Source organism: Papio anubis, chromosome 12 (genome assembly GCF_008728515.1).
Source record: "Papio anubis isolate 15944 chromosome 12, Panubis1.0, whole genome shotgun sequence".
Taxonomy (NCBI): Eukaryota; Metazoa; Chordata; class Mammalia; order Primates; family Cercopithecidae; genus Papio; species Papio anubis.
This window is the reverse complement of record NC_044987.1, coordinates 32,710,978-32,723,930: the sequence shown is the minus strand read 5'-3', so window position 1 is coordinate 32,723,930 and position 12,953 is coordinate 32,710,978. Positions and strand designations below refer to the sequence as shown.

The 12,953-nt window shown below is 36.0% G+C and overlaps 1 protein-coding gene and 1 long non-coding RNA gene across 3 annotated transcripts in view; one reads left to right on the top strand and one right to left on the bottom strand.

Annotated features, from left to right (window-relative positions):
* The window catches only part of TRPC6 (transient receptor potential cation channel subfamily C member 6), a 132,090-nt gene that overhangs the window by 32,212 nt on the left and 86,925 nt on the right, over window positions 1-12,953 (bottom strand). The window contains exons 3-4 of the mRNA XM_031653018.1: window positions 6,674-6,838; window positions 728-944 (exon numbers count right to left, since the gene is read on the bottom strand). Coding sequence (XP_031508878.1) covers window positions 728-944; window positions 6,674-6,838 — 382 coding nt within the window. The remainder of the gene's footprint in view (window positions 1-727; window positions 945-6,673; window positions 6,839-12,953) is intronic.
* The window catches only part of LOC103877845, an 82,905-nt gene that overhangs the window by 32,815 nt on the left and 37,137 nt on the right, over window positions 1-12,953 (top strand). The gene's annotated exons all lie outside the window — the stretch shown is intronic.

Sequence of the window (12,953 nt, the reverse complement as noted above, 5' to 3'; positions counted from 1 at the left end):
TCATTCACTTTAGTATCCTCATTACTTAACAAAGGCACTTAACAGTCACTGGATTTATTTATTCATAAATGTCTAATTGAAATATCTTTCTTGTTTGTATTATATTTAATGCTACATGTACGATTGATTCTTAAGACAAATAGTATAGCAACTAAGACCATATTCCTTCTCTTCCACTTACCACCCAGGAGTCCTAAAGAAAGTTACTTGATCCTTACATAAATCCTATAAAACAGATGTGATTATACATTATAGATTAGAAAACTGAGGTGCAGAGAAATGATGTGATTTGATGTCTATAAAGTGCTTGGAATAATTCTTGGCACATAATAAATGTTCAATAAATGCAAGTGTCTATTAGCGTCAATTCCTGTCAAATCTCAATGGAAAATTGTGGTTGTGTTGAAGCTTGAAATCACAGCTCTCTCTCGAAATATGAATGGCATAATAGCTTTGTGTCACTGGTGGGGTGTGATTGATAATATCCTGTTGGTTTTCTTCCTGGGTTTTCCTTGGAAATGCAAAAAAACGCACAGCATGTGAGAAGACTATGGCACTGATAATGAACCCAAGGAACTGTACTTTAAGAACACAAAGAAAATTATGATGTGCGGTGCATTGTATCATGCTGCATACATTTGTATAACTGATGTGTGAAAGAATCAGTGTCATTCAGTCCAACTGCTAAGACTGCAAAGAAAAAACATGACAGAAAATCAGTCTTTACCTATTACCCAGGATATAATGAGCATCTCCATCCATGAGAAGCAGGATGTTTTCATCCTGAACAGCTGTTTTGCATTATCTGTGCTGGTTTCATTAGGAAGGAGTTTTGTGCCTTCAAATCTGTCAGCTGCATTCATGACAAGCAGTCCCAGAAAAATGGTGAAGGAGGCTGCGTGTGCTACAAACTTCATGAATGGTCCACGCATTATCTTCCCCATCTGCCACAACACACACCAAAAGAAAATCTTAACTTTGTTTTGTACGCTTTGCAAAGCCCACATACATACATGCAAGAATAAACATCTGCATATTCCAACCATCTCCTAATTGTTTATATTTATGCAATTCGTGATAGAGTAATATCTTTATGCTGTTATAAAATTTTGTTCACATTCCTCACCTACATGTGCTGATGTTCTTGATTAATAACGAAATACATGTGTTTTTCTAATAAACGATATTTAAATTCTTAAAATATATAATATTGTTGACAAAATATGGGGCATAATAATGTCAGCATTATTCATATAAAGCAACTAATTTAGTGGGCCTGAGGTATTGAGGAAGTGGCATTGAAAATATGAAACTGAGTCTACTTTGCAAGGTATAGAACCTTGGTGGGTGTCCTCACATATACTCCATTGACAGGCATGCAATTGAGGCCTGAGTGGATGTTGCTATTTTGGTGATCTTGTAAATGCAGTAACAGTCATGAGTACCAAGAAGAGAACTCCCAACTGAGGACAGGGCAGCAGGGCGGTTCCTATAGTATACTGGAACAATGTCCTGGAAGGACACTGGATTTAATGTCTAACATTTTAAGTTCAGGTTCCAGTTTCATTCCCTCATTAGCTGAGTGACAATGAGCACATTTCCTAAATTATGTGAAAACCAGATTCTTATATGAAATATGGGGACAATAAAAGCTAGTGTGCCTTTTATAGTATAAGACTAATTTCTGTCTAAGATGTACAGATCTTCACTTCGGCAGAGTGAGGATCTAGGATATGACTCAGGGATCTGGACATCCTCTGAAATGAACAAAACTCAAACTGTGTGTACAGTTTCCCCCGCCCTTTAGAAGATGGTCCATAGCTTTCAACAGCTTTTCAAATGAGTTTATTACCACAGAAAACTTTACAAACTAATAAAATGCAACCAACACTTAGTTGGCACTCTTTTAAGTGCTTTACACTGTTAACTTGTAATCATTACAACAATTCAAAAGGGTAGATGCCCTCAAATGCCCACTTTGGATGAAGAAACTGAGGAAGTGAGGTCAAGAAACTTGTTCAAGGTCACATATCTCATAAGTGGTAGAGCTGGAACTTGTACCCAGGCATTCTTGTCCCTAACTTAATACTTCTATTTGGTTTACAGAATAATTTCATACTTTCTCATCAATGGGCCTACACATGTAAATTATTAGGAATTATCTTTTAAGACTCGGAAAAGATAAATGCTATCATGGAAGGAAAACAATTGGTGTTCTCTATTTCCATACCTTTATTTGTCTATATGGTTTTCAAAATAATAAAACTTAGAGCTGGAACCAATTAACTTATCTTGACATTCTGAATGTTAGGCCAGAAACAGGAGATATTGTATTGTATCTCTCTCTCTCTCTCATGCTGTGTGTGTGTGTGTGTGTGTGTGCAGTTGTCCCTAGGTATCCATGAGGGATTGGTTCCAGGTCCTTCCATGGATACTAAACTCTGAGGCTACTCACGTTCCTGATATAAAATCATAATATTTACAAATAACCTAGGCATATTTTCTCATATACTTTAATACTGAGATTACTTATATATTATCATGTAAATGCTATGTAAATTTTTGTTACAAGAGACATTTTTAAATTGACATATTTGTACATATTTATGGGGGGTACGCAGTGATGTGTCAATACATACAACATATAGTGATTAGATCAGGGTAATTAGCATAGCCATCATCTCAAACATCTATCATTTCTTTGTGTTGAGAATATTCAATATGCTGTTCATAGAATAATGGCAAAAGAAGTCTGTACCTGTTCAGCACAGACACAATTGTTTTCAAATGTTTTCAATCTGTGGTTTGTTAAATCTACAGATGCAGAACCCACAGTTACAGAGGGCCAAAGAATAGACCTAGACACATAGACATAGACACACACACACACACACACACACACACACACACACACACACACACACACAGAGTTTTAAGCCAATAGATTCTAGGATTGCAGAGCCAATCCAAAGTTACTTTGTAAAAATTTGCTGTAAAAAAATGCTTAGATACTATCACCTATGGAATTGATTTAAATTGTTTTGTTTTTTTTAAGATCCTTTTAAAATCTAACTCTCAAGTAATCAAATGATGGCAAAATTAAAACAAATGGTAGAAAAAGTAAGTTTGATTTTCTTCTATTGTCCTTTGCTATTTTTCTTTTTAAATATAAACAATTAAAAATAAACATCAATGTTCTATTTCCATGATGTGTTATACATAAAATTTTAATTCTATAATGTTTTATGTATGATTTGTTTTAACTGTGTATTAAAGTTATTGCAGGAATCCATATCTTTCTCATGGGAAAATCCATTATAAATCCTAAACTATTTCTTTTTAAATTCTCAATTTATTTGACTGTTTGGGGAAAACTGGGATTAGAGGCAATGACTGTTAGTGAAATTCATGAAAATGTTATTTATCACCTGCCTGGTTACAGGAAGAATGAGAAGCAGCTTTCAAGGACATCATACAGTAGAGCATAAGTTAAAATAGAACCAAATAAATAACATAAATAGAAAACATGAGGTTGGGGACATAAAATGGAGTTGAAATAAAGCTATCTACATTATTGATATCTGAAAACTCTGGAACCTTAGTTTAACTGTCCCGAACACCTCTAAAGTCAATCTTCAGTTTTCAGGGCAAGGTGTCTGATCTGTGTGCCTGGCCCCTACCTGGCTTCCCTTCTTCCTCCACTGGCCTACTGACCTTTAGATAATATTACTCTTCCTTTATTTTATTCTAAAGGGAGTGTCAATCCAGGCATCTTCTTCTGCTTATTAAAAGTCTTAGGGTATTTTTAGGTTTGTTTGTTGGTGTTTTCTTGTTTTGTTTTGTTTTAACAATCAAACAGAAAGCTGGTTGCCTAGAAACTAAAATGGGCATGTTTGAAACCTCATAGCCTTTATTTTTCTTACAAAAGTTGAGAATTATATTTCTCTTTAAACTGAGGGAGATTTTGGCATCTCTCACTAGACTTTAGGAATTGAAGGGAGTTACCCTTTTCAGTAAGATTTGCCATCTATATACTCTGGGATATAGACAAATTTCCAAAAAATAATTGTAAAAGAGGAGAGCTAGATGAAGAAATTGAACAACTGATGTACCTGGAAAATTACTGAGGGTAAGCATTGAAATAGATACTTGTCATTAAATATTATATGTCAGAGTCTTTTTAGGTGTTTATTGATGACTAAATACCTAGCTACTCAACACCACATAGAAATGAAAAAGGTTGAGACTAGCTTAAACTAAAATGATTTGTAATTGCAGTGTGACTATTCTTATTGTAATGAACAAAAACAAGTGATGTTTGGATTACAGTAGAAGAAAGAGGGCAAGTAAAAACAAAAGGGATTTCAGAAAGGGGAAAAAAGAACATCAACTTTTGTTTCCTATAGCAAAACCAACTTTAAACAGAAATCGGGACTCAGTCACAGTGCATAGGCCTGCAATTTGATCTTATTGATGTTCACGGATATACTGGAAAATCCAAAATTTTTAAAATATATTTGGAATAAAAGTACCAATTTAGCTGAAGCAATCTCCTCCCACAAAAAATTCCTGTGGCCTGTAAAACATATTTATGTTCATTATAAATAGAAAACTATAAAATAGATTTTATCATCATGACTCAAAGAATAAAAACAGTAAAATAGGTATTGGATAGGAGAAAAAAATACCTTGACAATGTCCTTTTAATTTGATTGTTTGCCTCAATGTTCATAAACGAGGATGGAAAACAGATGCCAGAAAGAAATATGGCCAGGGAAGAAGAAATAGTAAAGGAAATCAGTTTAATTAGAGTTCAATCAAAATTTAAGAAATATGTAACTCTAAGGACTGCCAAAAATAGTCTGTGTCAAAGCACCAGACACTCTGGAATACATTATGCTTTCAAACACACTGGTTATGGAAAAGGAAAATTATTCAGTTTAGGAAAGAGATTATAATTTAACTGGTCACAGAATGAGAACAGGGATAATTCAAAAACTCCCCCTATTTTAATTCAGTTTAAATCTCAGATGACTCAGGAAATATAAGGAGAAGAAGAACAAAGAGACGACCTACATAGATATAACTCATGTTCTAGGGAAATACATTTAGAAATGTATTTGTCTAAATTTAAGGGGTACCAGTGCAATTTTGTTACACGAATATACTGCATAGTGGTGAAGTCCTGGCTTTTAGTGTACCAGTCACTCAAATAATATGCACTGTACCCATTAAATAATGTGTCGCCACCTGTCCCTATTCTGAGCCCCCACTTTTCTAAGTCTCCGATGTCTATCATTCCACACTCCATGTCCATGTACACACATTATTTTTCCAGGCAAAATCTGTCATTTCTAGTAAAAAGGGGAAAAATTTCAACTTTCTAGATGAAAATCTGTACTATAGATGTCATTTCTAGTAAATTGCACTATTTTCATTTTATGTTCTTCATTTATATTTTATGTATCTAAGATACCAAATTTTGGCCTTATATATTTTAAGGGGCAAATGTCTATGATGATGGATTTTACTCTCATGAAAAAAACGTCCAGTTTCCTGTAGTTCCTATCATCATCACTAGAAATAATTAGGATGTTTCCACTGTCTAAAAGGCTTTGCACAAGCTTTCTAGCATGAGTCATTTTGAACGGTCCTTATATGGCTAAAACACCAAAAATATGACAAAGTAATTAGAAAACAATATGTTAGTAATGGTGATGTTTGTGTTTGCGCCCACATATTACAGATGTTTGAAAATGAATCATGCCTATGTGTAAGCACTGGAAGTAACCCAACTGATAGTTCTTTCTACATAGCACATTAATAGATGGTCCAGCAGACATTTAGCCACTAAGCTTCAGAATTATTTTAATCTGCCTCTCAGAGTTCAACAGATCCAGAAATGTGGCTTCAAAAACATAAAGAATAGGCTTGTTAGCAACGCAGGACACGAATTTCTCCACTTGTTAACAGAATGATAGGTCAATATTTCTCAAACGTGTCCTGTCACGCTAATGAAAGGCTAGATCCATCTGAACATAGCATTTTTACCGAAGCATGGGTAGATAGCTTTTGCTAAGAAAATAGGCTATTTTTGCTCTCAGGCTCTGGTGTACTTAGTCCCTAATATATATATATATATTCTTTACTGAAACAAGTATTACACTAGTATTTACATGATTGCCTTTAAGATTTATCTGGTCATAGTAGCTAAAATAAATACAAGACAAAACTTTCATCTCAATTTTTTCCAGAGGAGAAACAGAAAAAGTTTTCATCTTTTAGGATGTCATTTGAAATATATGCTCAATGGTACTATGACCTCATTTAGAAATATAAAAGTATATGCATGGATATACATAGAGAAAAGAGTAAAAGGAAATAAACTAATATAGTTACTGAGTTTCCTTTCATACATTAACAGTGGTGATATTACAGGTGAATTTTATCTTTTCCATTTTTTTGTTTCCTATAGCAAACATGTATTATTTTATGACAATAAAAGCAAGAAAATTATTTGAGCCCAAACAGGAGTTATTTTATAATATTAAAAACAATAAAGATTACTGAAACTCAACTATAATTCCTTAAATTTTCACTCTGAAGGTAAGTTTTTTCCCCACTTAAGACATTCTTCTAGTAGATAATGGAGGTGTAGGCTTCACGTACATACCTTGCTGCATGGAGCAAACCAGTAAATGAGAGCCAGGAAGGGCAGTCCAATGGCAACAGCAAGGACCACAAGGAACTTGACCGCCATTGTCTGCTGTCGTAAACCAGAAAGATTCTCATACCAAATGGAGAGAAGTTGCTGTTGGCAGTTTGGATGAGCTACAAACTAGCAGGGAAGTGACAAAACATTTAAGTTTGATTAAAGAAAGGTTCAGCATAAATGATTTTCATGTGTTCTAATATTCCATGCTTTCCAATGAAATATATTGTTAGAATTAAAGAACAAACATAAAACATCAAATTAACAGGCAACAAGCAAATGGGAAAAGGTTCTAACATGTTTGACATAAATTTGAAGATTCCAATTTATCAAGCTTTACCTTTATAACAAACAAGCTTTCTTTCAAAGCACAGAAAAAATTTTAATGGAATATTATAAAAAGATTAATCTACTTTTTATGTATAGCTTTTATGATTATATAGTTTTTTCATCTAGAAAGAGATCACATTAACTCAGTTGCCTAAATACTTTTTTAAAAATATCACCTTTCCTGCATTGACCTACAATGTCACACAGTTAATACTAAATTCCCATTTGTATATGGGTCTGTTTCTGGACTGCCTATTTTATTCTATTGATCTCTCCTTTTATTCTTGTGCCAAAAACTCTTCAATTAAGAAGACTTAAATTTTCAATATTTATTTTTTGAGGGAATCTTTACATTCTCATGTATTTATTTTTACAACTGAAATATACATATGGCAGAGTTATTTAATATACAAAAAGCAATATCCCAAAATAAAAATTGGTCAAGTTATTAAAAAGTTACAATATTTAATATTGACATTAATATTAAAATATGACAAAGGGCAGGTTATATAAAAGAACTACAAGTGACTCTTAAGGGTAATTAACCTCAAAGATAGTTTGAGCGGTAGGTAGAAAATGGAGTTAAGTCTAAAACAAGATAGAATGTTTATCTACTCAGAATGGTAAAGTTGGATAAAGCCCACTGTGGGTGGAAGAAATAAGCCCTGTCACACACTGTTGGTGTTTATGGAAACTGGTACATCATTTTTGAAGGGAAACCTAGCAAATGTTTGGAAATCTAAAAATAAAAATTGACATATTAATTCCACATCTAAGAATTTTTGTTTACAAGTAAAAGTCATGCAAGTAAGCAAGCTATATGAACAAATGTTTACTGTATAAAAAATAAATAAAAATCTAATAACAAAAATCTGAAAATTATAATAAACATCCCTAAATAGTAAACAGATGTGAATATAATGAGATAATAATACAACCTTTAAAAAGATAAAGTGGACATTTATTGACTGTTATGTAAAGTTGTCCAAGAAAGAAATTTGTGTATAGAAACATAACAATGGTTCATTATTCTCCCTTCAGAACTGGAAATATTGGGAGGAGACATGTTTATACTCTTTGAAAACTTACCATAAGCATATGTTACTTTTATTAGAAAAACCTACCTTTAAAAGCTATCTATCTATCTATCTATTTATTTATTTATTTTGAGACAGAGTCTCGCTCTGTCACCCAGCCTGGAGTACAGTGACATGATCTTGGCTCACTGCAACCTCTGCCTCCAGAGTTCAAGTGATCCTCCCACCTCAGCCTCCCTAGTAGCTGAGACTATAGGTGCACGCCACCACACCCAGCTAATTTTTGTAGTTTTAGTAGAGACCGGGTTTCACTATGTTGCCTAGGCTGGTCTCCAACTCCTGACGTCAAGTGATCCACTAGCCTCTGCCTCCCAAAGAGCTGGGATTACAGGCATGAGCCATTGTGCCCAGCCAGCTTTTTAAAAGATACCTCACATAATCTAAGAAAGCAGAGAATGGGACCAATGCTTGAAGACAGAGACTAAAAATATTTCACAAATAAAAGTGCAGCTGGTGGAAAGTCTAATGCAGCAAAGAAGGAATTGAAGGCATTATTGGAAAACAGCAAGAAATGGGAAAATGGAATTGAGTGTCAAATAATGATGTTCCTGTCTTATAACAAATGTTTTAGAATTTGGATTCATAAAGTCGTTGTTATATCATTAGCCCAGTCAAAGAAAAGTGGCAATCTCTGTAAGGTTCTACTGTGAGATCTAAGATTTTAAGGCGACTGGCATTTAGTGTGGGTAAGGAGTTCTGTGGGTGTATGGGTTGTTCAGAGAAAGGAATCTGCCTAGTTTAGCTGGTGAGTTGAGAGAATCTAGGCTGGGCTCATGAAACCATGTGATGGGAGGCTGGGGTGGTGGATGAGAAGGTCGGGTTTGGGGGACAGCCTGAACTGTCAGGTGAGCTGAGTCTCTTAAAAGTACAAAAAATCAGGCTTGGGAGGCACAAAATTTTGGGGCTCTCGTAGTCCCAGCTACTCGGGAGGCTAAAGAGACTAGAGGAGGAGACCAGACAGGGAGGCAGAGCTTACAGTGAGCCAAGATGGCGCCCTACCCTCCAACCTGGGCAACAAGCGAACCGCGTCGAAATCGCTCGTCAAAACTATCAACCCTTTATCCTTATTTAGCACCAACAGAGATAAAATAAATGTAAAATAGGTTTCCATACCAGATGTGCCGCTTTATCGTGCCAATGACGAATTTTAACGAGTTGAGAGGCCGTGATCCGCTCTCCGGATTGTTTCGGCATTCACAGATTTCAAAGATCGCGCAAGGCTTTCAGCTTCCAGTGTTTTCGCCGCAGATCAAAGGGGATCAACAATAACAAAGGAATCTTTGCCTGCGGTAATAGTTTGTAAGTCATTCTGAAGGAACAACAAACAAAAGCAATAACGTGGAGAATAACCACGTTTGCTGTACTTCAGAGACTTCGAGGCAGAGGTTTGCCTTCGGAAAACATTCTACTTTTTTTTTTGCTTTTTGCCGGAACGGTCGCTCCTGTTCGCCAAACGCCGGAAGTGCAGTCAGCGTCTCGGCTCACTGCAGCTCACCCTCGGGTTCCACTCCTGCCCTCGGCCTCCCAGCCAGCTGGGACTACATCCTCCCGCCACCAGCTGACTGAGCGCACGTGCAGATGGAAACCACGAGGGGTTTCCTGTGGCCAGGGGATGATTGGAGTCATGGGCATAAGCGTCCTGGCTCTAGCTAAAGGACCCACAGGCGTGGCTCCTGCTCAGAGAAACATTCCATTTTTGTTTTACTGTTCATTTTATCCCTTATTTATCATATTTCAATTGCAGTTTCTGCTGATATATAGAGCCATTTTAGGCTGTATAAAAAAGAAATTTAAATGCAAGACATAATCGGGTGACACAAAGGTGCTAGGCCAGGTGTGGGTATGATACAGCGCATCGATGCATGAACAGAGTGGGTGGATCGCTTGGGCCCAGAAGTTGAAGACCAGCCACGGAGCAACACGACGAGCCTGCATTCTCTGGCATCAGGGAATATGCCTAATGTGAATGATGAGTTAATTGGTGCAGCACTGGCTGTGGCATCGCCATACATATCTTAACAAAACCCTGCGTTATTGTTTTATACCCCTAGACTGAGTACTGTTTTGAAATGAAAGGAATTATTTGCGGTGGTGGTGGCAGTTACCAGTGCTTCACTCAGGAGGCTGAGGCGGGGAGGGATCATGGGGCAGGTCCGAGGAGCTGCAGTGATCCATATGATTGTGCCACCACTCCAGCCCTGGGCAACAAAGCTGAGACCCACATAAAAAAAAAAAGAAGTATAGTGTACAAAACTCACTATATTTGAGGATTCAGGAATAAAATAAATAACCAACTTTTTCCACAGCATGATCATAGGATCTTTGCATATATCATCTCCTTCATGGGCTCAACTTCATCCGTTAGGCATGCAATATACATTTAATAGGTCTTTGGAAGACCTTGCTTAAAACTGTCGTTAAGTAAAAAAGAAGCATAGAGGCATTTTACAGGAAGGTTTTCAAGAAGGAAACAAAAGTACATGTCTATTTAACAGATTTTAACTGAAGAACTTTATATGGCAGGCACAGGGTCAAAAGATGAAATCTAGACATAGAGTCTGCAATTTAAGACTCATCTCTTTAGAGAAAAGAAAGTTTAATGAAACACTGTTGTAGTTTTGTAGTTTGTTGCTGATGATCTAATACTCTATTGGGAAGACTTATATCGTGCAGGTCACATTCAGATTACCATAAACTCATGTCCTGCTTCTATATGACATCATTTTACATCTTCATTCATGCCTTTCTAACATTTCCTCCCTCTATGTTCTTACACTAAGACCACCTATAACTAAATGCTAATCAAGAAAGCCTATTAGCAGGGGTGTTCAATCTTTTGACTTCCCTGGGCTACATTGGAAGAAGAATTGTCTTGGGCCACACATAAACACACTAACACTAATGATAGCTGATGAACTTAAAACATTTTCACAAAGAAATCTCACAATGTTTTTAGAAAATTTACAAATTTGTGTTGAGCTGCATTCAAAACCATCCTGGGCCTCATGTTCAACCCACATGTCCCTGGGGTGTGCGTTGGACAAGCTTGAGCTAGAGCTTATTGTATTGCAGGTGGATGGTATTATCTCATTTAATCTTTACAATTGCTCAGGTTGAATTGTGTGTCCAAAATCATGCAGCTAGTAAGCACCAAAATCAAGCTTTAACCCTAAATCTTCTTGGCCCCAAGCCTTTTGCCTTTGGGATAATGCCACTTTATCTCTCTTATTTGTAGAGTGCTTTTCTACTTTGATTTTTGAAACAACTGAGGGGGCAAGCAGAGCAAATACTGTTACCATTTTGCACATGAAAAAACTAAGGTTCTCACACAGCTTCAATGACAGACTTTTCTCTTAAACCCAGCGCTGCAGATTTAAAGTTAATTGTCTCCTCTTCCTGAAACCAGTGTGTTGTAGGATGAAAAGATTTCTTTGGAAAGATCCAGAGAAATATATGTGATTCTGGATGTCAGTCAGTAAGGCCATATTTAGGGGGTGTCTGCATGGAGAACAGCTTAATACTAGGTATGTGTAAGGTACCTGCTTGGGCTCCTTTCTGTAAATCATGCCAAAAGTGAGTATCAGTGCAGTTTAGTAACTGCTAAACAGGCTACAATTCGCTAAAATGCAGGTTCAAAAAGATTCCAGAAAAGCAAATTAATAAAGCAAATTGTGTCTTACTTGAGAATGTCTAGCTGAAAATGGCTCAAACTACTTATAAACAGACGTCTAGGCAGATAGTATATAGAGTGTTACAAGGAAATGGCTTTGCCCATTTTATAAAATAGTCTGTTAGGGCCCTGGGGACAAACTCTTAGACACGGAGGTACATATTTGTCCGTGTCCACTATACTATAGTAGTTACGACTTGGTAGCTTAGAGCTGGATACATGTAATCAAATCCCAACTCTTTTACTTATGAGCTATGTAACCTTTAATAAGTCAGAAGCAGTCTATCAGGTAGGGGTTCTTATTACTCTCATTTTACAGATAAGAACAGTGAGGTTTAGTGAGATTAAATAAGTATTAAAGAGATTATGCATGCCAAGGACTTAGCATGGTTGTGAGCATTTAGCAAGCATTCGATAAAGTGTAACTACTTTACATCATCACAGAGAAGATCTGAAAACAGGCCATCTCTTGACATTCAAAACATACCATGGAGCTAAGACAAAATTTAATGCACCTGGCTTCTCTGGACTGTAGAGTTCAAGTATAGTGAATTCTTAGTCCTTTTAAAAGCAACAAAGTAATTGTCAAAATCAGTGCTCTCTAGAATTCTAAGAAAGCTCAGATATATTTAGATATTGGAAAAGAGCGTATGATCTTACAAATGTAGGTAACACTTTTTTAAAGCAGAAACCACATGGACTGAAAAAGTAAAGTGCAAGAGTTTTGTGGTATTTAATACCTTAATCTATAAATTTTTGTCCAATTCATCACTAATTCCTAAGACATTTTCTTAAGCAAAAATACCTATTGAAAAAGGAGAGGGAGAAAGAAAGAATAAGACTATGATTTCAGAAATATGCACTTTTTCTACTTGGGAAATCATTTATAAATATTTTCCTATTTTAAGTTATTGACATTACTATTAATTCATATTTTCAGTAACTGACATGTAAGCTCACTCAAATACAACGTTGGTGGTAGTTCATTAGCTAGAATGCAGCACTATGATGTTGGTTCCGTGAGAGGAAAAGTGAAGTTGGTGGGTTAACTTAATTCTGGGTCATGTCTTTGGATCACACACCTACACCGTACATTCATTAATCAAGATATGGGTGCTTGCCTATTAACCTTTGAAAAGTTGAA